We start from the raw sequence: 27,918 nt of genomic DNA, 5'->3' as shown, positions 1-27,918 counted from the left end.
TGGGTTACTTTCTGGTGGTTTTCAGACTGAGTTATTACTGTAGCCTATCTGATTTAGACGGCATGTGATTATAGACAATTAATGGAGTTAGGAAAAACTCCACTAGAAAGAGTTGTGTAGTTTTACAAACAAAAAAAGTCCTCCTGTGGGACTGACGTTAGTAGTCACTACCGTTAGTCCCCACACAAACACTTTTAATAAAGCGCCCCTTGTTTAGGTGGGCGGTGAGTTGGATGCGTGAACATGGAAAGCAAAGGACTGAGGTATGATGCTGTCGCAATGTGTAAATTTAACTGGGAACACTGCCTGGAGAGTTGAATAATGTCTGGACTAGGCTACACGCGAAATCAGATCACCAATTTCTTCAAAATAGTTGAAGAAAGAAGTAACTAGGGTACTAAAGTCGGGAGGAAGTCGATCCAAATGTTTTGTCCACAAACTTTTTAGAACTTTTCCTATCGTTAAGAATGAAAAACTGCGCTGCACAAAAGGTCCATTGATTACAGGACAAGGTAAGCACGAACACGTTTTACCCCATTAAGGGTTCCTATTTTCACTAAATATTTCATATTTTTAGAACTGCATTTGAAGAACACTTTATGAAGGTATCTACCATATTGTGCCCATTCTATGTGTGCTATTTCTAAGCTTTCCGTTCTGAAGTTTCTGTGTCTTTTAAAATCGGTTTTATACACCAGCTTCAAACAGCTGAATATACAATATTTCTGGTTATGGAAAATATATGTCATAGTGGTTTAAATGGTAGGCCTACAATGATTCTCTTCACAATGACTGTTTGTTTTGTCACATAAACTGAAATTAGGCGAACTATTAACATTTTTGCAACCAGGCAGAGCAATTTCTGCATAGTGCATCTTTAATTGCTTTTTATTTGAATTTTTCTATTCAGATTTGGGTAAAAACGCCAAAATATACAATTAAATGCAGAAATCGCTCCGCCATTTCCTAGTTGCTAAAATTCTAATAGTTCGCCTAATTTCAGTCATTGTATAGAGAATCATTGTACCATCTAACCCGCTGTGAAATATATTTCCATAACCAAACATATTCAGCTGTTTAAAGCTGGTGTACTAAACCGAAAGTAAAATACACAAAAAACGAAACTTCGGAATGGGAAGCATAGAAATAGCACACATAGAACATATCTACCGCGTCTTAGACTTGCTTTCAATGGGAATGAAAGATCTACAACTCACATTTCTATGTGAATTTGCTCAGATATCCCGAAAAGTTACATATTGTAGCTTTAAGACATTGAGGTTATGAACATATCCTCTGCTGTCAGGCAATCATCCACATGAATGTGAAACCTATTGTAGAGTTGGGGGCTGTGGTTAAAACAGTAGTGGAACTTTTTTTGTTGCTAACCCCCATTTTCCCACGACCATATTTGCACCCGGACATCCCCCAGTGGTCTGGATCATATCCACTACATATCCACCACGCTGTGTCTCTAAGGGGATAGTTATCCTCAGTCTGACCCTGCTGATCATTACTACTACCAATATGTTGGAGGAGTGTGTGAATGTGTGGAGACTGATGAAGGGAGGACAGCTCATAGTAATGGCTGGAATTGAATTAATGGAACGGTATACATTTTGTATTTGACACAGTTCCATTGCATTAATGAGCCTGTCCTCTGATTTAAAGGCCCAGTGCAGTCAAAAAGTTGATTTCCTATGGTTTATATATATTTCCACACTACAAAGTTGGAATAATAATATGAATATGTGCAATTTATAATGATACCCTTTTTAATGTAAGAGCTGTTTGAAAAGACTACCTGAAGGTTCAGCCTGTTTTCATGGGATGGAGTCTTGGCCTTCCATGGTGACATCACCATGTGGTAAATTAGTTAATAGACCAATAAGAAAGAGAGTTACACACTTCTTTGCCAATAACAGCACATTTTCAGTTTTTCCATCCCCACTCAGACCACTCCCAGACAGTCCTAGCATAATTCTTGCTTGAAGAAGCTGCAAAGAAGCCATTTTTGTTTCTTTTTGACCATTTTAATTGAAAACGATCACCTTAAGGTACTTCAATGTTACCCAGAAATGCTTTGATATTGAGATAAAAATGGCTGCATTGAACCATTAAATCGAAGCCAGCTTCCACTGGTGTGAACACACAATAGTATTCGCTCCTGGTTCTGGACTCATTCTTTGTTTGAACTCAACAGAGTAGTGTCAAAACACGCCTGGTGGATGATTCGTTCATTTGTCACCCCTCTGTTTGGAGAGTTTATCAAAGAAAGCCTCTTCATCCTTTCATCTTTTCACCCTCCACAGTAAAGTCTGTTAATCCTATTTGTTGGAGTGTACGAGAGGAACTCTGTTTTCCCTGACTGGATTGCAGTCTCTCTATTTGTGTTGCTCCTCTTGGAGGAAGTTTACATGTCAACCCCATGTGCTGTCAGAGAGAGTTGTCAGAGTGAGCATTCTACAGCCAAGGACATGCTACAGTTTATGATGTTTGTAGTTGATACCAAGGATGTACTGTATAACTCACTGTTAAAGGAATGCCTAGACAAGGTGACTACATCCTGGGGAATCCAGAATGATGACATAACATTGCTATCTCTGTGTGTGTGTGTGTGTGTGTGTGTGTGTGTGTGTGTGTGTGTGTGTGTGTGTGTGTGTGTGTGTGTGTGTATCTCTGTGGAACACAAGGTGTTGCTGGATTTGTCATAGTAAATGCCAGACACAGCCCGCAACTGTATGGTTGATTTTGACAGGAGTCCTTAACTTGGGTTTCCAATGATTCCCCAACAGGATACAGCTTGTTTTGTACAAAGCGACACCATATATACAAAAGTATGTGGACACCCCTTCAAATTAGTGGATTCGGCTATTTCAGCCACACCTGTTGCTGACAGGTGTATAAAATCGAGCACACCACCATGCAATCTCCATAGACAAACATTGGCAGGAGAATGCCCATACTGAAGAGCTCAGTGACTTTCAACATGGCACAGTCATAGGATGCCACCTTTCCAACAAGTCAGTTTGTAAAATGTTTGCCCTGCTAGAGTTTCCCCGGTCAACTGTGAGTGCTGTTATTGTGAAGTGGAAACGTCTAGGAGCAACAACGGCTTAGTCGCAAAGTGGTAGGCCACACAAGCTCACAGAACAGGACCGCCGAGTGCTGAAGCACATAGCATAACATTTTTTGTCCTTGGTTGCAACACTCACTACCGAGTTCCAAACTGCCTCTGGAAGCAACGTCAGCACAAGAACTGGTCTTCTGGAGTTTCATGAAATGGGTTTCCATGGCCAGGCAACTGCACACAAGCCTAAGATCACCATGCGCAATGCCAAGTGTTGGCTGGAGTGATGTAAAGCTCACCGCCATTGGACTCTGGAGCAGTGGAAATGCGTTCTCTGGAGTGATAAATCACGCTTCACCATCTGACAGTCTGACGGACAAATCTGTGTTTGGTGGATGCCAGGAGAAGTTTGCCTGCCCGAATGCATAGTGCCAACTGTAAAGTTTGGTGGAGGAGGATTAATGGTCTGGAGCTGTTTTTCATGGTTTGGGCTAGGACCCTTATTTCCTGTGAAGGGAAATCTTAATGCTACAGCATACAATGACATTCTAGGCGATTCTGTGCGTCCAACTTTGTGACAACAGTTTAGGGAAGGCCCTTTCCCGTTTCAACATCACAATGCCCTCGTGCACAAAGCAAGGTCCATACAGAAATGGTTTGTCGAGATCGGTGTGGAAGAAGTTGACTGGCCTGCACAAAGCCCTGACCTCAACCCCATCGAACACCTTCGGGATGAATTGGAACGCCGACTGCGAGCCAGGGATAATCGCTCCAACATCAGTGCCCAACCTCACTAATGCTCTTGTGGCTGAATGGAAGCAGGTCCCTGCAGCATCACCGAATGGAAAGCCTTCCCAGATGAATGCAAAGGGCGGACCAACTCCAAATGAGGGCGGACCAACTCCAAATGAATGCCCATGATTTTGGAATGAGATGTTCGACGAGCAGGTGTCCACATACCTTTGGTCATGTAGTGTATGTTTAGTAACCAAAAGATCAACCAGAACATACATTTTGCCCATAGTGACAAATGGAGCTTCCCATGGATTGACTGTGGTCTAACCTCTACTTAGTCTGACACCCTTCTCTTTCATCAAGCTCTCCTGCCAGTCAACCAGTCTGTATTAATGCTGTTAATAAATACCACATTTTTTTGTTTTTCCGCTTACACAGGACCCACCCCCATGCTCCAGCGTCACTTCCAGTTTCCCCTGAAGAAGAACTCAGCACCTCAGCGTGACATAAGGGATGAATGAGGTACGGAGGGTTTAAGGGACCATGTGAATAGAACCCAGGACCCCAGGAGAACACATATGGGATTTGCCCTTTACAATCGCAGGAGCTTTCTGTTTCTGTCATCCCCGAGTAGAAAATGCACCATTAGCAGTGTAGCCATTCAGAATTTGTCAGGTGGTGGTTGCATGTTTCCACCACTTGAAAAGGCTTCTGGGCTGTGGCCATTAGATGTTAAATGTTTTGCAACACAACATTTGTTTTTTTTCTGATTGAACCTCTCTGTTTTAGTCAGTTTAGCATCTGCAAAAGAAAGGGAGATACATATTCCGTAGCATTACTATAATGTAGCAATGGGTTACTTGCGTACAGTGCCTTCAGAAAGTATTTACACCACTTTACCTTTTCCAGATTTTGTTGTATAACAAAATAGATCGGCAACGATCTACACTAATATATCTTGATTAGATAAATAATCTCACCCCCTGAGACAATACATGGTAGAATCACCTTTGGCAGCGATTACAGCTGGGAGCCTTTTTGGGTACGTCTCAAGATATTTGGCCATTATTATTTTTTTAATTCTTCAAGCTCTGTCAAGTTGGTTGTTGATCATTGCTATAAAAAAAAAAAAACATTGTCATGTCTTGCCGTAGATTTTCAAGCTGATTTAAGTCAAAACCATAACTAGGCCACTCAGAAATACTGTTGTCTTGGTAAGCAAATCCAGTGTAGATTTGTCCTTTTAGGTTATTGTCCTGCTGAGAGGTGAATTCGTCTCCCAGTGTCTGTTGGAAAGAAGAGAAAATACTTTGGAGAAAATACTCAGTCATGGGAAAGGTGTATCTGAAGTCATCCTCTGTTGTGTTCTCTGTCTGGTCAGTAAACTGGTTGGAAATTCAGAGGCATCCCACTCTGTTCTCCTACCCCAAATGGAAAATCTGGGCACCACTACCATGCGCTGGTCTTGGGCCAGTAATGGTCAGGCAATGCATTGCTCAATATTTACAGATGACGTTCCCAGGCTGCCAGCGGCTGCAAATGGCTGACTGGTGGACATTCTGTGCCAGCAACGCAGCCCACAAGATGAGCAGGATGCCAGAGCTCTGCCCACACACATCTGGGTTGCAGTGCACTACTTTTGACCAGGGCCCATAGGGTATTACCACCGTAGTACACTATAAAGGAAATAGGGTACCATTTCAGCCCGGCTACTTCAGGATCAAGGCTACATACAGGAGAATCACTTTCAGACATACATTTTCTGTTTCTTGAAATACAGTCCAATCACCCAAAAGCTCATTTTATTCAAGTGACTGTTTGTCGTGCAATCAGTGATAGTTGTTCAGGGTCCTGTTCATTAAGCACCAGATGGAAGAAAACAGACTGAAACAGGAACCTTTTTATTAGTTTTCTGTGGCAAAAATATTTTTTGCTTGTGTGCCCAAATGAACACGACCCAGGTCATTCACAGTTGAGTGAGACCAAATACAAGGTTTATGATTGGACTGCTAAGTTTCTCTCCCTTTGACCTATGACCCAGATGGAGTTATAACCTGTGTATTTTGCTATGGTGTTTTTTAGGACCGCTCCCCTGCCACTCTATTGAGAAGGTGTCGCATCGCCATGACAGAGACGAACACGCTTCACTCGGATGCGAACAAGGCTGCCCTGTCCTCGGGCTCAGGGGAGGGAGGAGGAAGTGGGGAGGGACAGCCTGATGCCGATGGCACCTGTCCTGATCTGTCGGCACTTGCCGACCTGTTTGAGAGTGAGGAGGGCTCCCAGTCACCTCAGGACCCGGCTCCGGACGTCGACCGGCCAGGCCAGCTGCAGCCAGGGGACAGCCGACAAAACCTCCGCATGAAGTTCCATGGTGCCTTTAAGAAGGGCATCTCTAACCCCATGGACCTGCTGGAGTCGACCATCTACGAGTCACCCGTGGCGCCCGGCCCCAAGAAAGCCCCCATGGACTCCCTCTTTGACTATGGTACCTATAGGCACACCAACAACAAGAAGCCACGCAGGAAGAAGCTCCCACGAGGGTGAGGAGGGCCCTCTGTTTTGAAGTAGATACGTGACTCATTTGTCACGGTGGCTTTCATGAGTCTATGAGCAGAGGCATGCAGAGGCATAGATTGTCGAACAACATGTGGCGTTAGAAGCAGCATAGTAGATCACTTCTGGGGTGTAAATGTGACCGACTGGGTTCGAACTCGGTTTCTCCTGCATGCCACAAGACTGTGTTAACCCCCTGAGCTTAAAGCCTAGGCATCGGCTTGGAGAGTGAACGCAAGTCTTCAGGTGTCAGGCCAGGTTGTTTATCACACAATTGGGATTCACCCGACTATCTCTGTGACACAGACCACGCCATCGGGTTTGTACTTGGAACCAAAGGTTGTTAGTCATGTTTAACACCTCACTCTATAATATTTAGGACAAATTCCCGTAAGTGATGGTCTGGGTTATAGATACACAAAAACTGCCTCTGATTGTGGCTATATATTTCTACCATATAAGAGATTTCCCCTAAAAATGTTGATCAAATTGGCTTGGTTTCTGAGCTGAGAGTTGGATTAATATTATATTTTACTTTACATTGCCATTTTCATTATTAATCAAAGGCTTGGCTTGGAAAAAATGGCTCATTGCAAAAATATAGAAACTCCTTCAACTGCCACCGTTTAGTCACAGAGGTGTGTCCCTCTCATGTGGGACTTCGTAAACAGAAGGGCTAGTCAGAGGGACGTTCAGTCATCTAACAGAGAGTGTGTTGTTGTTTCCCTCCTCACAGCCGTTGAGGTAATATTTAGGCTGGAGCTTGTTCCCGACTACCTGTTTCACAGTGAGGTCTATTTATTGAGTAGTTCAGTAGTAGAACTTCGACAGCAGTTCACTTTATATGGTTTAACGGTCAACTTTTTTTCGAGGCTACAACTACTGGTAACACTTTACGTAGTCCACAGGTATGATGAATTATGATGGAGTTATAATGCATTGTTAGACTTGTCATAAGCATATATGACCCCCATATAATATATTTTTATCATCGCGTTATGATCCTGACTAAATACCAGCCATTTTGAGTGTATTGAACATTTGCTAGAGAGACAAAACATATAAGCCTCATAATAAGATATTATATGCTTATAACAAGTAATAAAGCATTATTTTACTGTTGGCTTTAAATAAAGTGTTGGCCCAACTGCCATTCTTGACCCCCACTGTTTAGTCCCACCACCTGTAGGCCTACTGACGCCAGAAATCACCATTTAAAAAAAATCATCCAGTAATCAGCCGCCATCTTTAATTTCAGATCAGTAATGTAACACAGAGGGATTTCTGTGTCCCTACCAATGATGTCTATACACACTTAGAGTACGTGTTATACACTGAGTGTACAAAACATTAGGAACACCTTCCTAATATTGAGTTGCTCCACTTTTTGCCCTCAGAACAGCCTCAATTCGTCGGGGCATGGACTCTACAGTACAAGGTGTTGAAAGCGTTCCACAGGGATGCTAGCCCATGTTGACAGTTGTGTTAAGTTAGCTGGATTCCTTTGGGCGGTGGACCATTCTTCATACACACTGGAAACTGTTGAGCGGGGAAATACCCACTAGTGTTGCAGTTCTTGACACACTCAAACCGGTGCGCCTGGCACCTACTACCATACCCCGTTCAAAGGCACTTAAATATTTTCGCTAGCCTGTTCACCTTCTGAGTGGCACACATACACTACACAATCCACGTCTCAATTCTCTCAAGGCTTAAAAATCCTTCTTTAACCTGTCTCCTCCCCTTTATCTATACTGATTGAAGTGGATTTAACAAGTGACATCATAGCTTTCACCTGTATTCACCTGGTCAGTCTATGTCATGGGAAGACAGGTGTTCCTAATGTACACTCAGTATATGTGAGTATATGTATATGTGAGTATATGTATGTCAATGGTCCCTACATAGTAAGACTGAGACGTCCTGCAATGAAAGTCTGGACCCTCCGGGCTTGGACCCACCCAAGGTGTTGAAGGTGTTTAACCGCATGCTGCTCTTCGATGGCGTGTCACGGGCCGACCCAGAGGCCCTCTCCGGCCTGCTGGAGTACCTACAGGGTCACGAAAAGAGGCTCACCGACGAGGAGTTCAAAGGTGAGACAACCCCATTGGTGGTGTGGTGGGTGGAGCCCTGTGGTGCCAAATATCTCTTGTCTCAGCTTTCACAGCCAAACGCAGAAAGGTCGGAGGAAAAGAGAGAAAGTGTGTGTTTGTTGAATTTAATTTAATTTAACCTTTATTTAACTAGGCAAGGCAGTTAAGAACAAATTGTTATTTACAATGATGGCCTAGGAACAGTGGGTTAACTGCCTTGTTCAGGGGCAGAACGACAGATTTTTACCTTGCCAGCTCGGGGATTCGATCTAGCAACCTTACGGTTACTGGCCCAACGCTCTAACCACTAGGCTACCTGCCACCCCAAGGGGTGGGGCTTAAGGGGTGGGACTAAGATAGCATCAGAACCTTCTCTCAAACATGTTATATCTGGCCTCCCGAGTGGCACAGAGGTCTAAGGCATTGCATTGCAGTGCTAGAGGCGTCACTACAGACCCGGGTTCCATCCCAGGCTGTGTCGCAGCCAGCCGCGACTGGGAGACCTGGGAGGGTTTGGCCGGCCGGGATGTCCTTGTTCCATCGCGCTCTAGCGACTCCTTGTGGTGGGCTGGGCGCATACACGCTGACTTCGGTCGCCAGTTGTACAGTGTTTTCTCCAACACATTGGTGCGGCTGGCTTCTGGGTTAAGCGAGCAGTGTGTCAAGAAGCAGTGCGGCTTGGCAGGGTCGTGTTTCGGAGGACGCATGGCTCTCGACTTTCGCCACCTCCCGAGTCCGTACGGAAGTTGCAGCGATGGGACAAGACTGTAACTACCAATTGGATGTCATGAAACATCAAAACATCTCACATCTGTTACAGTTGCCTTACTAAAGGAGAAGCCTTACTTTTTTAGTCCACTTAGCCCTGTGAATAACACCTTCAGTTAATGTGTCATCCTGGAGTTTTGTCTTGACTTTGTGTATTGATAATAGGTATCGATGTCTAAACAGACCTTTTTCTGCCCATAGGGCTTCAACTCTTTGGCATGTCCTGTGACTTGGTTATCTGTCTCTGACTTCTCAGTATTCCACCGTCCTCTCTTCCCTGTTGTTCTTGGCTCCATAGAGCACGTGTCAAACTCATTCCACGGAGCGACGAGTATCTGTGGGTTTTCACTCCTCTCTTGTACTTGATTGATGAATTAAGGTCACTAATTTGTAAAGAACTCCTCTTAACTGGTTGTCTAGGCCTTAATTGAAAACCACAAGACCTGCAGACACTAGGCCCTCCATTGAATGACTTTGACACCCCTGCCATAGAGTAATGAGAAGGAAGCTACTGTGATGTCAGAGATTTTGTCCTGCCAAAGGTGGGTCCAAGGACAGCTTCCTGTTGGCTGTGTGTGTGTGTGTGTGTGTGTGTGTGTGTGTGCGCGCTTGCTTTATAACAGAGAGCAGAGAGAAATCACAGCAAACTGTCTCCTTCTGGGAAGAAAATGACTAAAGTGGGCTTGACAGACTACATGAAAAACTCAGACTAAAAGTAAACAATAGAAGCAGACAATTTACTTTACCACCACGTTTAGTTTGGCTGTTGTTTGTCCTGGTTTTGAGGCATTTTCATGTTTAGTGAAATGTCTTGCTTGCTTCCCTTTCCTTTCTTATTTTATCACTAACGATTTATCACCCGTTTTTACTTTTTCAACAAACATAAAAATGTTTTCTGTGTCCCTAACGTCTTTCTCTTCTCTCGACTGGCAACTGTGTTTCAGGTGATTTGTTGGAAGTTCCTCTCTAAGCACAGTTCTGTGTATCATAAAGTTCACCTGTACTGCAGAACAGTGAAAAAGCATTTGCTTCAAATTGGAAGGTCTTGCTCCGTCTGGGGAAAGGGAAAGGGGATACCTAGTCAGTTGTACAACTGAATGCCTTCAACTGAAATGTGTCTTCCGCGTTTAACCCAACCCCTCTGAATCAGAGAGGTGCAGGGTATATCTCAGAAATGCATTTCATTACATCGTTTATTAGGTGATTGCTTATGAACTTGGCACTTGGTGTCGCCCTGGCTGCAAGACCGTTTGTCACATGAACAATGTACCTTGCTGCCTCAAAAGATTTTTTTTAAAAGTCATTTTTTTATGTCCAGAACTATACATGTACATGTGGATTCTGAGTACCCCTCCCCCCATCAATTTGGTTTTATTTTCTCCCAGAACCTTCTACAGGGAAGACATGCCTGCCCAAAGCCCTTCTGAACCTGTACAGTGGTCAGAATGACACCATTCCTATGCTGATGGACATCGCAGAGCAGACAGTCAACCTCCATGAGTTCATCAACACGCCCTTCAGAGACGTCTACTACAGAGGTAAACTCTCTTCACATTTTAGCCCCTAAAAACACCAGGGTCCTGTTCAATAGGTACCACAGACTGAAATGCTCACTTTTGGTTTCTGTTGTGAACCTTTATAAAAAAAAAGAAAAAAAATTGTGTGCCCTAATGAACACGACCCAGTACTGTATTAACCAGTCATTTGACTAGGATTGAAGTAGATTATTTCAAATTTGGACTGTGTTTATAATTTGATATTATCACAGATAAAAGTACCTACCTGAAATGTAAGGGCCTACTATGCACACGCAACCCAGTACTACTTCCATGAAGGTAGGCTTAATAGAGACGCCCTTACCTACACTGAGTCCTCCACTGCCCCTTCTGCACAAAGAGACCACACATCCTAGTCTCCGGCCCAACACAGGGCTGCTCTATGGGGCTTCTATTTCCAGAGGAAGGCTGGATGATGTGGCTGTTACACCTTCACAGCTTGCCTTCACAGCTTGGAAACAGCAGTGCAGCACACCTATTTCTTCCATCCACTGTCTTAGGTCTAAGCACAATAAACTCCCTGTCTAAAAAAAAAAAAAACTTCACTCATCACACACTATGTCAGCCACTTTAAGATTTGCTGTTAGAGTGGGATTTCACACTTTTGCCAGGATATCTCACATTCCGTGCGTCTGAAATTACTCCCTATGTTGTGCATTTTTTTCCCATGGGGCTCTGGTCAAAGGTAGTGCACTATATAGGGAATAGGATGCCATTTCAGACACAACCATAGTCCACCTCCACACAGTAATGAAGTAGTAGACAGATGGTGATTTCTGAGGAGCCCATGGCAGCCATATGGCCTACTCACTGTTGGTACAGGTCCCCTTTAATGAACATACAAGCCAGAAGGAATGTGTTTATGTCTGTATGCCTGTGTGCCATGACTGTTCACAGATTTGACACTGCAGCAGAACCAAGCCACCTTTGTTGACCATAAAAAAAACAAAAAACATTTATTGATGAGATACAGGGACTTAGTGAATGTGGTATCACCTTAGTTACAACCATACCATTGTTGAAATGTGGATAGGAGAGGAAAGCGGTTGACCTTCGACCCAGTCTTGGAATGGAGATTTTTGCATCTTTGTCCAAGACCTCTAGTCAATGCACCTTTCCTCACTCCTGAAGACGGGACTCAGCAGACAGTGAGAGACCAAACAATGCAATAAATCCACTGTAGAGTTCAATCCCTCTCAGGCAAGCCTGGAATAGAGAATATATGAAGGATCTAAGAATCCCAATTTAACCACTTGTCCCTATACCCAATGTGTTGACTGACTGTTGTGTGGTTTGACAGGCCAGACGGCGCTCCACATCGCCATTGAGAGGCGCTGTAAGCAGTACGTGGAGCTGCTGGTGGAGAAAGGGGCAGATGTTCACGCCCAGGCCCGCGGACGCTTCTTCCAACCCAGGGACGAGGGGGGCTACTTCTACTTTGGTAAGACACCATAACGCTAGGATCCGTTCTGATCTATTCTTCTGTCTACAGAAACCGCAAGATTCAGATTTGAGATTCAATATTTTGAAGTCCTCAGTCATCAGGGGCTTAAAGTGGCAGAACATTAAGTGTAGGAGTATAGTTTAAAACCTCTTAGATTTAAAGTCCCCTGTTTAGGGGGCCTGCATGGTCCTGGTACCGGTTCTGACTGACATTTTTGCTTATAAATCATCCCACGGACACAGTAGTATGTTTTTTGTGCCTGTGTGACTTGGGATGTGAAATCATAAACCATTTGAAGCTGGGATTTCTCTCCTACCATTTCATTCGCTCTTCCAACTGTCCAACTCCTGGCTGAACCCTACGTCAAAGCCACTGACAAAGCGCAGGCCTGCAATCAACAGGTCACTTCCTGTTGAACGTGGAATGAGGCAGCGTTCGGTAAATTGGTTTGGAAAGTTTGAAAGTGTCTGAAAAGGTGTTCGATTGGAAAAGCTTGGTTATTAGCTAGCTACTGTACCTTTTTGATATTGGATCCCGTGACACGGTTGGCATCAGTTGCTGGGACCGCTGCTATCTGTTCAGGATGACCAAGGGTCTGATGAGCTGCTTGGCGTAGCAGCTAACCTAGCTGCTACTGTTAGCTGCCTATCAAGCTAGAGGGGTTTCCTTGAGGACTTGAACGCAGCCCAGAACGCGATTAGCCATTGTGGCTGGGACCGCGGATTATCCCAGGCTTGTGGTTGTCTAGATTCCTATTTTGTTGCTGTTTCCATCTTCCCTGCGACCGGCCCTGTCTGGAATTGCAGGGAGTAACAGCGTAGCCTACGTTGCTACCATGACAAAGACCAAAGTCGGTGGGAGTACCGTTGAGGACAGTGGTGTCTCTATCACAGGGGAAGGATCTTTTAAAGAAACAGAAATAGTTCTACAAGCAGTTGTTACAACAACAAGAAAATAGCTTCAAGTATTGTGTTCAAATAACTAATAAAATAATGGACAACTTGAGCAGAGAAGTCCAGGACCTGAAGAACAGTTTGCAGTTCTCACAGGGTCAGCTAGATGAGTTTAAGCAGGAAAACGACAAGATGGCAAAAATCTATAAGTCATTGGAGAGAGGACATTAGTTCTATATGTGAATCCAGGATAACCTCTTATGGCTAGGGGGCAGTATTTTCACAGCTGGATAAAAAACGTACCCGATTTAATCTGATTATTAGTCCTGCCCAGAAACTAGAATATGCATATAATTATTAGCTTTGGATAGAAAACACTCCAAAGTTTCTAAAACTGTTTGAATGGTGTCTGTGAGTATAACAGAACTCATTTGGCAGGCCAAAACATGAGAAGATTCTGTTCAGGAAGTACCCTGTCTGACCATTTCTTCCCCTTGTTGATTTTCTCTATCTATTACAAGGGATCTCTGCTGTTACGTGACACTTCCCACGTCTCCAATGGGCTCTCAGAGCCCGGGAAAAACCTGAATGACGTAATTCAAAGCCCTGGCTGAAACACACGAGTGCTTTTGCTAAGTGGTCTATCAGCAGACAAAAGACTTAGGCGGGTGACCTGCCCGCCCCCGCCTTTGTTTTTCCCTCTGTTTACAGACACGCAGATTCCCGGTCGGAATATTATCGCTTTTCTACGAGATAAATTGCATAAATTGATTTTAAACAGCGGTTGACATGCTTCAAAGTACGGTAATGGAATATTTAGAAATGTCTTGTCACGTTATGCGCCATGCGCACGACCGTGATTTACCATTCTGATAGTGTCTAGAACTCACGAACAAAACGTCGCTGATGGAACATAACGATGGATTATTTGGGACCAAACCTACATTTGTTTTTGAAGTAGAAGTCCTGGGAGTGCATTCTGACGAAGAACAGGAAAGGTAAGACCATTTTTCTTATAGGAAATATGATTTTGGTGAAGGCTAAACTGGGTGGGTGTCTAAATAGCTATCCCGTGATGGCTGGGCTATGTACTTAGAATATTGCAAAATGTGCTTCATCCGAAAAGCTATTTTAAAATCGGACATATCGAGTGCATAGAGGAGTTCCGTATCTATAATTCTTAAAATAATTATGCTTTTTGTGAACGTTTATCGTGAGTAATTTAGTAAATTGTTAGTAAATTCGCCAGAAGTTTGCGGGGGGTATGCTAGTTCTGAACGTCACATGCTAATGTAAAAAGCTGTTTTTTGATATAAATATGAACTTGATTGAACAGACATGCATGTATTGTATAACATAATGTCCTAGGGTTGTCATCTGATGAAGATCATCAAAGGTTAGTGCTGCATTTAGCTGTCTTCTGGGTTTTTGTGACATTATATGCTAGCTTGAAAAATGGGTGTCTGATTATTTCTGGCTGGGTACTCTACTGACATAATCTAATGTTTTGCTTTCCCTGTAAAGCCTTTTTGAAATCGGACAGTGTGGTTAGATTAACGAGAGTCTTGTCTTTAAATAGCTGTAAAATAGTCATATGTTTGAAAAATGGAAGTTTTCGGATTTTAGAGGAATTTGTATTTCGCGCCACGCCCATCATTGGATATTGGAGCAGACGTTCCGCTAGCGGAACATCTAGATGTAAGAGGATAACAATGCCAGAGAAATCAGATTATCTCGAGGGACAATCAAAATGGAACAACATTGTTCTAGATGGAATTGCAGAATCTACACATGAGATCTGGACGGAGTTTGAGGACAAAGTGAGAAACTGAAGACGGACCATATGAAGATTGAGTTAGAATGCGCCCACAGGACTGGAGAACCCAACACCGGCCCAGGTGACAGGCCCAGGTTGATAGTCGTCAAGCTCCTGTATCAAGACTCAGATGCAGACACAGGAGGTGGATAGTACGAGTCTCTGAGTTTATTATAGTACAAGGGGCAGGCAAAAGGTAAGTCAAGGCAGGCAAAGGGTCGTAGACCAAATCTGAGTCAGGCAGGTACAGGATGGCAGGCAATCGGTAGGTCAAGGATGGTGTCATGAGGATCAAAGAGAGCGCCCCCCCCCCCTCTCTCTCTCCCACCAGAGAGGAAGGGGGGGAGTTGGGTCGGTTTTATGACTTAACGACCAATCGTAAATGTTTTCTAACTCTCTCCCTCTGCCTCTCAGTATCCAAGAATGGAATGTCTGAGTGGTATAGAGAGATTTTTGCCCAAAGAACTTCAACATCCAAAAGTGGATAATGAAACAATATTCCTAACATAAAGAATGTGGGAAATGGTCGGTGGGGATCCAAACAATGATGATGTCGTATCATTTGTGATTTTGTGGTATCATTAAAGATGTTATAACGGAAACATTGTAACTTTAACTTCTTACATCTACACGTTCCGCTAGCGGAACGATTGCTCCAATATCCAATGATGGGCGGGGCGCGAAATTCAAACTCCTCTAAATCCGAAAACTTACACTTTTCAAACATATGACTATTTTACAGCTATTTAAAGACAAGACTCTCCTTTATCTAACCAAACTGTCCGATTTCAAAAAGGCTTTACAGGGAAAGCAAAACATTAGAATATGTCAGCAGAGTACCCAGCCAGAAATATTCAGACACCCATTTTTCAAGCTAGCATATCATGTCACATAAACCCAAACCATATCTAAATGCAGCACTAACCTTTGATGATCTTCATCAGATGACACACCTAGGACATTGTGTTATACAATACATGCATGTCTGTTCAATCAAGTTCATATTTATATCAAAAAACAGCTTTTTACATTAGCATGTGACGTTCAGAACTAGCATTCCCACCGAACACTTCCGGTGATTTTACTAAATTACTCACGATAAACGTTCACAAAAAGCATAACAATTATTTTAAGAATTATAGATACAGAACTCCTCTATGCACTCGATATGTCCGATTTTAAAATAGCTTTTCGGATGAAGCACATTTTGCAATAATGTAAGCACATAGCCCGGCGTTACAGGGCTAGCTATTTAGACACCCTGCAAGTTTAGCCTTCACCAAAATCACATTTCCTATAAGAAAAAGGTTCTTACCTTGCTTGTTCTTCATCAGAATACACTGCCAGGACTTCTACTTCAATAACAAATGTAGGTTTGGTCCCAAATAATCCATCGTTATATCCAAACAGCGACGTTTTGTTCGTGCGTTCTAGACACTATCCCAACGCTAAATCTCGGCCACGAGCTTGACGCAAAATATGACAAAAAATTTCTAAATATTCCATTACCGTACTTCGAAGCATGTCAACCGCTGTTTAAAACCAATATTTATGCAATTTATCTCGTAGAGAAGCGATAATATTCCGACCGGGAATCTGCCTGTCTGTAAACTGAGGAAAAAAACGAAAGCCGGGGGCGGGGCGTGTCACGCGCCTAAGGCTTAGACCATCGAGTGACCACTTAGCTTTTGCTCTCGTGTGCTTCAGCCAGGGCTTTGAATTACGTCATTCCTGTTTTTCCCGGGCTATGAGACCTCATTGGAGACGTGTGAATTGTCACGTAAGAGCAGAGATCCTTTGTAAACGACAGAGATAATAAAGAAGGGCAAGAAATGTTCAGACAGGGTACTTCCTGAACAGAAGCATCTCAGGTTTTTGCCTGCCATAGGAGTTCTGTTATACTCACAGACACCATTCAAACAGTTTCAGAAACTTTGGAGTGTTTTCTCTCCAAAGCTAATAATTATATGCATATTCCAGTTTCTGGGCAGGACTAATAATCAGATTAAATCGGGTACGTTTTTTATCCAGCCGTGAAATTACTGCCCCCTAGATGTAACAGGTTAAGAGCTTTCACAATGTATATGTCAGAGTTACGTCTAAATGTAAAACTCGTATGATTAAATATGAAACTATTTGTGAGAAGATGAAATGTGATTTTATCCTTCTAAATGAGATACTTGTTTTTCATGTAAAGTTTACCCAGTTAGTAACCACGCCCACTTGAGCACAGACATTATGCCAAAAGGATGGAACGCCCCTTATTCCAGAGTGCTTATAAAATGACTCCTAACGAAATTTACATTAGACCAGAAAATGTGGAGTCGTGGCTACACAAGGAAATGGTTGCAATTTAAATACAGACCAAGGGTGGCAGGTAGCCTAGTGGTTAGAGTGTTGGGCCAGTAACCGAAAGGTTGCTGGCTCAAATCCCTGAGCTGACAAGGTAAAAATCTGTCAAACTGCCTGAGCAAGGCACTGTTCCCCGGGCAACGAAGACATGGATGTCGATTATTCAGAGGGGTTGGGTTAAATGCGGAAGACACATTTCAGTTGTACAACTGTCTAGGTATCCCCCTTTCCTGTACAGACGGTAAGCCGGACGTCACAAATGGTTTAAAACTACTAGACCAGAAAGAGTAGAGCTATGGTTAGATGGTAAAATGGTTAGACTCTACCAGACCAGAAAAGGGTAACTCAACAGAGAGAAGAAGAAGACTAGACATGCAGCTCTGCATGTAATGTAGTCTAGGACACTCAACCGAAGATGAGAAAATAAGAACATTTCGCTATCAAATGACCATTGGAATGTGTTGTATCCAGTCTAACGATCACTTCCAGCAAAGAAAGCTACTACTACAACTACTAAGGACATGGTGACCTCTGGTGGACAACTAGAGACTTACACAATCAGAGACTTTCTTTCAAACTATTCGTCACATACTGATTGGGTGATTTCAACAGAGAGAGATGACAAAGACATACAAGCATAAATATGTACATTGCATTTCTAAATCTGAATGAGTGGTTGTTTGGGTGCTAAATATCAATATTTACGATGAGCGTATTATTCAACTGTATGTACGATAGTTGAATTCCTTTCTCTCCTTCTCCCGCTCTTTCCAAGCCGTTATATCAGGTTAGTCTACCAGGGACCTTTCATTGCATTGTTAGTAATCAACGTATAATCGATCCTGTGTGTGTGTTTTATGTAATTCTGTGTGATTATTTAGTTAGTAAATAAATAATTAGGCCAATTTGTGTATCGCTGAGTCATCATTTAGACTAGGGTTCGTGCAGATTTAACGGATTATGCGACATTCAGAATGAGACTGATATGAGGTAATAATAATTAATGGATGGCTAAAATGATATCGATTTATTCTGATATTCTTGAGTTAATTCTGGAAACGGTAACTCATTAAACAAACTTTTTCCATGGTGCCCCAAGATTGCTTGTGAGTTAATTGTTACATGATGAATGTAATCATCGTAGTAATTAAACAGTTCATTAATTTTATAAAATAATCATCATCACATTAATGGTACGAACGTCACGACACAGGCAAAGAGTCGTAATCCAAATCAGAGTCAGGCAGGTACAGGACGGCAGGCAGGATCAGGGTCAGGGTCAGGACAGGCAGAAAGGTCAGGGGAAGAGTAGGAAAAACAAAAACTAGAGCATAGGAAACACGGCAACATGCTGGTAGGACGGGACAAGACAAACTGGCAACAGACAATCAGAAACGCAGGTATAAATGCACAGGGGATAATGGGGAAAATGGGAGACACCTGGAGAGGGGTGGAGACAAGCACAAGACAGGTGAAACAGATCAGGGTGTGACATCCTGAGGTTCAAGCACAAGGTAGCGGTTCTGGAAAAAGCCAAGAACTTGAGGGGAACGTCATCTACAGTCATACAGTCATCTAAAGCCTATTCTTTTGGGGTGTTGCTATAGGCCAACAAGTGCTAACAGTCAGTATCTAAATAATGTGCATGAAATGCTAGATAGGGTATATAATGTTAACAGAGAGGTCTACTTTCTTGGGGACCTGAATATTGACTGGTTTTCATCAAGCTGTCTGCTCAAGAGGAAGTTTCTCACTGTAACAAGGCCTGTAATCTGGTTCAGATTATTAATCAACCTACCAGGGTGTTACTAACACTACAGGAACAAGATCATTCAGGTCTTGATCACATTTTTAATACTGTACAACTCTGAACTAAAGCTGTATCCGTACCCATTGGATGCAGTGATCACAATATAGTGGCTATATCTTGGAGAACCAAGGTTCCAAAAGATGGGCCTAGAATAGTGTATAAGAGATCTTACAATTTTTTTTGCTGTGACTCTTATGTGGATGATGTAAAAAATATTTGTTGGTCTGATTTGATTAACAAGGAGCATCCAGACGCTGCACTTGATGAATTTATGAAATGTATTTTTCTAATTGATGATAAACATGCACCTGTTAACTGACTGGCAGCTTCAAACTGACTGGCAGCTTCATTAAATAGTACCCGCAAAACACCAGTCTCAATGTCAATAGTGAAGAGGCGACTCCGGGATGCTGGCCTTCTAGGCAGAGTTCTTCTATCCAGTGTCTGTGTTCTTTTGCCCATCTTAAGCTTTTCTTTTTTTTGGCCAGTTTGAGATGTCTTTTTCTTTGCAACTCTGCCTAGAAGGCCAGCATCCCGGAGTCGCCTCTTCACTGTTGAAGTTGAGACTGGTGTTTTGCGGGTTCTATTTAATGAAGCTGCCAGTTGAGGACTTGTGAGGCGTCTGTTTCTCAAACTAAACACCCTATTGTACTTGTCCTCTTGCTCAGTTGTGCAATAAAATGCAATAAAATGCAAATTAATTACTTAAAAATCATACAATGTGATTTTCTGGATTTTTGTTTTAGATTCCATCTCTCACAGTTGAAGTGTACCTATGATAAAAAGTACAGACCTCTACATGCTTTGTAAGTAGGAAAACCTGCAAAATCGGCAGTGTATGAAATACTTGTTCTCCCCACTGTAGATTCAATGGTTGTAAAGTGTGGCTATTTGAAGAATCTCAAATATAAAATATATTTTGATTTGTTTAACACTTTTTTGGTTACTACATGATTCGATATGTGTTATTTCATAGTTTTAATATCTTCACTATTATTCTACAATTTAGAAAATAGTAAAAATGAAGAAAACCCTTGAATGAGTAGGTGTTCTAAAACTTTTGACCGGTAGTGTATTTTACCGGTAGTGTTTTTTATAAGGTGAAATCTTATAGTTAGTGATTTTATAATTTGATGATACTATATTTAGAAAGCATATAAGTCATTTCAAGCCTTATTCAAACAGTTTTGTTGAATAGGAAATACGTCATATGAAATATTTCATGTTTTCATATTTTTATCATATTTGCACTTTTGTGTCCTCAAAAGTGACTACACCTCAGCAGTTTCTAACTTTTTTACCAGAAAGGTGAGATTTTAGCCTTTCTTGGAGTATGCAGCGTTGCTAGTTATTGTTTGTTCCTCTCATGATAAATAATTACTTTCGGGGATCACGTAGTTTACATTTTAGATTACATGTAGTTACATTTAAGAGTTAAGCACATGATGATACTTCATATATGTTCTATTTATGGTAACATTCATGCCCTAGCATTGTATTATTGAACTTTGGCAGTAGTTTGATACTGTTAAAGTCATATACTATTCCTATTGGTTTTTTAATAACAGGTCTGTAGTTTTCCATGACAGGCGCCTGGGTTCCCGACACTGTGAGGACATGTCAGTGTATCTTAAAGCAGTGCACTTGAAAAATGGTTTTCTAGCTACCTCAGTGTGCCTTTATTTTACATGCCCAGAGGTTTGGGCTACAAAGACTGGATCGCTGCGCAGATGGATAACTTGGAGTACTATACCACTGTTAAGCATCTTTTGGAAAATGCTCTCAGTTGCCATGGTAAGCAGCGGTGGAAAAAGTATCCAATTGTGATACTTGAGTAAAAGTATAGATACCTTAATAGAAAGTTACTCAAGTAAAAGTGAAAGTCACCCAGTAAAATTGAGTAAAAGTCTAAAAGTATTTGGTTCTAAATATACTTAAGTATCAAAAGTAAATGTAAAAGTATAAAAAAAATAGTAAAGTACAGATACCCCCCAAAACGACTTAAGTAGTACTTTATAGTATTTTTTACTTAAGTATCTTACACCGCTGATGGTAAGATTAAGTGACATTAGAGCCCACCCTTCCCTTTTTACATGGCAGGTTTGGTCTGGGAAAACACAGTCAGAACAGTTCGCTAGGCTAATGATAACTCACATAACCACCCAAAACTAGTCTGAAGTCATATCATCAGAAATGTCATTATTAGTAGTAGGCTTCTCCAAAAAAGAAAAGAAAACAACGATGTCACAAGTTCAACAAGAATTTCCGAACAGTTTAATGAAAGGTGTCTGTGTCTTGCTGCTGAAAAAAACCCCAACATACATACTTCCCTTCAAATGGGCGAGCTGCCTCTGTTTTGCTGACCTCACCGAGGTTGCTGGTCCATTGACAGAGGGCCTCCAAATAAAACGTGCCACTCCATATTGCCCTCTGCTAATTGGAGAGTATCCCTGCAACTCTCATCCCTGAACCCAACATCCCACTACAGGTGTAGGATCTTAATTGATCACACCCTGTTGCAGGATAACTTTCCAACAATGCAGGAAATGTAAAACTTGTAGTGTATTTGAGGTTTAAAAATGTCCACTTTGAAATTTCAGACTTGATTTTCCCTTAACGAAAAATGTATCAACCTGTACAAAAATGGCCATTAATTATATTCCTGTTGTAGCAAGCTGGCACGAATGAAGATCCTCCGGAGTAGACTAGCCCACATCCCATTCACCTCAACAGCCCTTCCAGCCTCAAGTTCAACAAACAAATACCATTTTCACACTTTCCTGTTGACCCGAACTAGACTGTGCTGACTGATATATCATTTTGACATGGTCTTTTCTGGCACTGTGTTTGCAACTATGGTGAATGCTTTACCAGGCCAGTGCAGAAACCTACAGCTCTGCCCAGGAACGTGAAAGGGATATAAAGGAGATACATGCAAAAGACAGGAGATTTGAGTAGGCAATTATTTCCCAAAGAAACTCACTACTGCCATTGTTATTGTATTAATGCGTTATGTTCCATCCCACGAGGGATTATATCCAGTTGCACTAAGTGCGACTGTCATTCCCAAATCATTCCAAACTCCTGGCGTGTCTGTGGCACAGTGCAAGTCATTCACTCTGGAGCTTTGCGCTAAGGTAACCAGGAAACCTGGCAGAGGGGCGACAGCTAATGTGATTTAGCGCTTACTCCAACACTCCACGAGCACCCGTGCAAATCCATGAAGAAGAGCATTTCCCATGCGAGGTGACAGGGTAATCTGTCACCCGTGGCAACGGCTCGTTTTCAGTAGCTGCTTTTGGCACACTGGTTTCAATGCACAGGCCCCTCCCTCAGATAAGTAGTACTAATTGTGCCCTTTTCGTTGCAAGGTTTTAAATCCAATCTTTGATCCACTTATAGGTAGGCTTAGCCTGATGACTCACACTAAATTCTTCCGCCGCTCTGTTATTCGCTACATATTTTTGTCTGCCACGTCCATAGGCCCGGTGTAGCGTTTGGCCTGAGTTAGGAGTCTGGGTAGCCAGGCAAAGAGCCTTCAAAGACATGTTGAAAGTGGTTTGCTGTTCCTTATGAACTTACATCACTTCCAAGAGTGGAAATAGACTACCTGAGTGCCAGTTGGGCAGGGTTTGCACTTTTGGGTCTTTTCTATTGCTTCCGTTGTAAAATGGGATCCCCTTGATTGATGTGCTTGTTGCTGTGTGTATCTAACTGTATCTCTTTGGCCAGGCGAGCTGCCTCTGTCGCTGGCAGCGTGCACCAACCAGCCGAACATGGTGCACTACTTGACCGAGAACGCCCATAAGAAGGCTGACCTTCGACGGCAGGACTCGCGCGGCAACACAGTGCTACACGCACTGGTGCACATCGCCGACAACACCCGGGACAACACCCGTTTCCTCACCAAGATGTACGACCTGCTGCTGACCAAGTGTGCCAAACTCTACCCAGAATGCAGCCTGGAGGACATTCTCAACAACGACGGCATGTCGCCCCTTATGATGGCAGCAAAGCTGGGAAAAATTGGGGTGAGAACAAACTCATATATCACGTGTATGAGGAATCATACTCTTAACGGGATAGTTTGTATAACACGTGGAAATGCTATGGTGTGCTGCCTTGTTGGATTATGTATTGTATTATTGACAGAAGGTATAATCACATGCATTGTAAAACAGACAATAAAGGTCAGCTTTTGTTATTATTATTTCTCCCAGGTTTTCCAGCACATAATTCGCAGGGAGATCAAGGACGAGGAAGCGCGTCACCTCTCACGGAAGTTCAAGGACTGGGCGTACGGCCCCGTGTACTCCTCCCTGTACGACCTCTCCTCACTGGACACCTGTGGAGAGGAGGTGTCCGTGCTGGAGATCCTGGTCTACAACAGCCGCATCGAGGTGCGTGAAAGCCTGCTTAGATAAATCCTTGACTTTAAACCTCTGGGAGCTAACGCAAGTCTACACTGTCTTTTTTTGTGTGGCTGAGATTGTGAGGTGGGATGGAGCAGACAGAGGCCAAGTGTGGACTTTTGCCTTTTTACCTGTAATAGATTTGTTTTCCTGAGATAAAGGGAGAGCCAGCATGGTAGGAAAGATGGAGTATGATTTCTCTTTCACACCATACTCTCTTCCTATCATTATTGTGAGTTTTCCTGCACTGTCCGTAGAACCGCCATGAGATGCTGGCTGTGGAGCCCATCAACGAGCTGTTGAGGGTCAAGTGGCAGAAGTTTGCTGCCGTCACCTTCTACATCAGTGTTGTCTCCTACCTGGTGACCATGATCATCTTCACCCTGGTGGCCTACTACCGCCCATCCCAGGGAATGGTATGTATATGACCAACAACTCAAATACAACAAATATATGCACTTATTCAATGTCGGTTTGGATGAAAGTGTCTGCCAAGTGGCATTATTATTATTATTATTATTATTATTATTATTATTATTATTATTATGTGTATTGTGCAAACAGTATGGGTGCCATGATCAGCAACGCTTTAACTCTGTTTGTCCCTGCCCAGCCTCCGTACCCTTACACCACCTCCACAGACTATCTGCGTCTGGGAGGGGAGGTTATCACCTTGGGCTCCGGAGTCTTCTTCTTTCTCACCAACGTAAGTCTGCAGCCTGCAGCCACTACATCTTCTCTCCGGTTGAACCATCCAATCAGAGTTACAGCTTTGAATGTTGACTCTACAATTAACAACTTGTCTTTAAAGAGGCCTCAAAATGTGTACACAAACACACACTTTCACTATAAATCTTCGATCTCCCCTGTAAATTGATCTTGTTTCTTTTCTGACCTTCTCTCTCTCTCTCCCCCTCTCTATCTTCCTCTCTTGCTCTCTCTTCCTCTTCTTGTGTCAAACACCAAAACTAAAATACAGTATGTTTGTGGGCAGCCATTACCCAAATCTCTCTCTCCCTGTCCCCTCTTTGTAGATTAAGGACCTCTTCCTGAAGAAATGCCCCGGGGTGAACTCTCTATTTGTCGACGGCTCCTTTCAACTGCTCTAGTAAGACTCCAGCTTCCCCCTCCTTAACCTTCTCCTCCCTTGTAACACCCTCTGACTTGTACCCGAGGCTAATTTATCATCCTCTCTTAATTGAGTCTTCTATTTAATTCCAAATTAAAGCCCCCCTTTTCCTGGCACGTTTTATAGTTTACATCTTCTTTTAATTAAACTCACGATCCCAACAAAGAGCGGAGGATGTTGAGCGCCACTCCGAAGGGTGTTTTGTTTGCATCATTAGTGCTGCATCTGCGAGAGTCCGTTAAATCCCAAATGGCATTCCTGAGTACTGGGAATGTTCTTTGTATCTAACATGTAGGAAAGGAGAAGGATTATTGCTGTTTCCTGGAATCTGAACACCAGGGCCATTAGGGTACGCTGAATCGGAAATTAAAGCGGGTTTCTTATTGGACAAGTTCAGTTAGTACCTAGGCGTTTCGGTCCGTTTTCTTCAATTTTGTGCCTAATGAACACGGCCCAACTCTCCTATATCTCTAGCTTCATCTACTCTGTGCTGGTGATAGTAACTGCGGCCCTCTACCTGTCGGGTATCGAGGCCTATGTGTCTGTGATGGTGTTTGCGCTGGTCCTGGGCTGGATGAACACTTTATACTTCACCAGAGGCCTGAAGCTCACCGGCACCTACAGCATCATGATACAGAAGGTATCGACTCTTTCATCCATCACATTGCATTTGAAATCAAAATGGACTAATTGGACACTAGACACCTGGTCCCAATTTATCCTTATTCCTTGGCTCTCAGATTCTCTTCAAAGACCTGTTCCGGTTTCTGCTGGTCTACGTGCTCTTCATGATTGGATACTCGTCAGGTACAGTGTCCCCTACTGCACACGTCTTCTCAAGCAGTCTGTCGACCAGTTGAAACAGAGGAGAAACCTACCTTATCATCTTCTCCTGTTTCCCATGTCAACCCCCAGCTCTGGTGTCCCTCCTGGCGGTGTGCCCCGGGCCTGACGAGGTGTGTCCGGAGGAAGGCGGCTGCCCCACCTACCCCCAGTGCCGGGACACGGACACCTTCAGCAACTTCCTGCTGGACCTGTTCAAGCTGACCATCGGAATGGGTGATCTGGACATGGTCAGCAGCGCCCAGTACCCAGCTGTCTTCCTCATCCTGCTGGTCACCTACATCATCCTCACCTTCGTGCTGCTGCTCAACATGTTGATTGCTCTGATGGGAGAGACAGTGAGCCAGGTGTCCAAGGAGAGCAAGAAGATCTGGAAGCTGCAGGTGAGTGAGGAGAACAGCTGATGGACAGCTAGGTTCCCTATGCGACAAACACTATTCATTAAAGCACACCGCAGCAAATGTTGTCACGGAAAACAAAAATAAACATTTATTATTGGAAGTCCAGGTAGTCCCTCCCTGTTTCAGTCATTTTTCTTACGTTTGGTACCTAGTGAATATGACCCTGGGAACCTCTGGTGATGGCCTTATGCACAGTGCATCCTCTAGTTCACGGTCACATTAGTATGTTATGAAAACTATTACTGCATGTTGGTTGGCGTTATGTTTTAACAACAGTGGGCTACGACAATCCTGGACATCGAGCGCTCCTTCCCTGTGTGTCTGCGGAAGTCCTTCCGGTCCGGGGAGATGGTGACAGTGGGGAAGAACTGGGATGGTACCCCTGACCGCCGCTGGTGCTTCAGGTACACATGCTAATTTCACTGAACTCTCACCCCTCTCTGCGTCAGAGAAACGTGTCTGATTGGTAAGTCAAATGCAAACATCTTCTGTGGTCATTTCAGGGTGGACGAGGTCAACTGGTGCCACTGGAATCAGAACCTGGCCATAATCAACGAAGACCCGGGCAAGAACATAACAGAGACCCAGCAATGCTCTGGTACAGTGCATCAAACCGTCCGTGGACTGAGGAGAGGTGAGACTCTTTTACTGCGTTCTCAAAAGAAATGCCCTGATGCATACGTACAGTTCACCAAGGCAAATACACAGTGTATAAGGGCGAGCCAAATCACATCGGCCAACATTTGACTTTCTTTCCCCAACCCATGTAGATCGCTGGTCCACGGTGGTGCCACGGGTTGTGGAGCAGAATAAAGGGCCACGACCACGAGACCTAGTACTGGAGATGGAGCCACTGACCCCCAGACACAGACCCTGTGCAGAGGGCTAGAGCCCAGCTCTTGGGGGCCTCCAGGAGCCCGGGTCCTTAAGAATACCCTGCTGATCGGAGGTACTCAGACTGACAAAGAAGAGTTGGGCCACAAAGTTTGCCACTTTGCACAAAACTCTGTTAGCTTGGGATTAGAACCAAAGATATGTACAAAGTATTATAAGGCAATAGAAAGGATTTTAGAAAAGATAGGAATGTAGTGTACGGTCAAAGCAAACCATTCATTTGTTTATCAAATGCTTTTTTAAATTATACTAGTTGTGAATGGTGGTCATAGCTCTGATGATAAGTATCCTCTACCTTGGGGGTTTTAACCCAGGAGGAAGGACCCTCGGGAAGCTGTTACCTGACAGAATGCCATGCCTTCAACTTGCAACATATCCAAATGTGTGTTTTCAAGAGTTGATCATAGATGAGACATATGTGGATGTGATCTGTTGGGAGACTGCTGATGAAAGTATACCGTACCTCTGTATTTAAGAAACCTTGCTCAGGGAGTTCAAGAAGGCCCAAATATTTATTATATTCTTACACATGTCCTTGTTGTTTTTAGTGTCTGGAAAAAGAACTGAGAGGAAGTGATTCAAGTTCAAACAACCATTTTGGGATGGGATGTTCAGGCACAATATGTACTGTCTGTATGTATGTAGCTATGTACTAAATGACAAAAAAAACTAAAGCTAGCTTTATATGGCCCACCGTTTTTCATTTCCATCAGTTTAGTCCTGTTGATAGTCCGAAGCACAGGGCCCTAATTTTATTATTCATGCTTGGATAGGATTGCTTTGATCATAACTGTAATTTTTACTTGTTTTATGAAGTGTGTATATCATTGCAAAGCATATCCAAAAACAAACAAAACAAACACTGAATTGATTTGTTGAGAGGAAGATATATTCTCCATAACAGTATTGATGTGGATTTATTAAGCGTTGGGTGTTATACCAAAATGAAAATACGCCTTCAATTAAAACTGGAACATTTGCTACTGATCCAACATCACCCAGAGAATGGTTTTGAAGATGCAAGCTGTTTTTCCTTCATGTTTTATTGAGGCCTTTTGATTCATAATGGACATTAGCATCCTATGTGTTTCAAAATGTTTTTATTTTATTTTATATAATTCCTAATAAATTTTGCAACAACGTTAA

At 43.0% G+C, this 27,918-nt stretch overlaps 1 protein-coding gene across 2 annotated transcripts; it reads left to right on the top strand.

Moving 5' to 3' along the window:
• The first annotated feature begins 1 nt into the window (after nt 1).
• On the top strand, nt 2-27,918 carry LOC115199811 (transient receptor potential cation channel subfamily V member 4). 2 transcript variants are annotated; one of them, XM_029762260.1, is made up of 17 exons: nt 2-512; nt 4,244-4,327; nt 5,888-6,348; nt 8,270-8,454; nt 10,608-10,760; nt 12,079-12,219; nt 22,826-23,124; nt 23,314-23,493; nt 23,763-23,921; nt 24,119-24,211; nt 24,540-24,613; nt 25,109-25,274; nt 25,375-25,441; nt 25,550-25,860; nt 26,155-26,282; nt 26,382-26,512; nt 26,649-27,918. In XM_029762260.1, exons 2-17 carry the CDS (start codon nt 4,319-4,321, stop codon nt 26,765-26,767), a joined length of 2,676 nt encoding a protein of 891 aa, XP_029618120.1. In that variant the 5' UTR covers nt 2-512; nt 4,244-4,318; the 3' UTR covers nt 26,768-27,918. The 2 variants fall into 2 exon arrangements, with proteins under 2 accessions (XP_029618120.1, XP_029618121.1); XM_029762261.1 differs by lacking the exon at nt 5,888-6,348 and having other exon boundaries at nt 3-512.

This window comes from Salmo trutta, chromosome 9 (assembly GCF_901001165.1).
Source record: "Salmo trutta chromosome 9, fSalTru1.1, whole genome shotgun sequence".
Lineage (NCBI taxonomy): Eukaryota > Metazoa > Chordata > Actinopteri > Salmoniformes > Salmonidae > Salmo > Salmo trutta.
The sequence above is the reverse complement of the archived record's forward strand: the minus strand, read 5'-3'. Positions and strand labels throughout refer to the sequence as shown.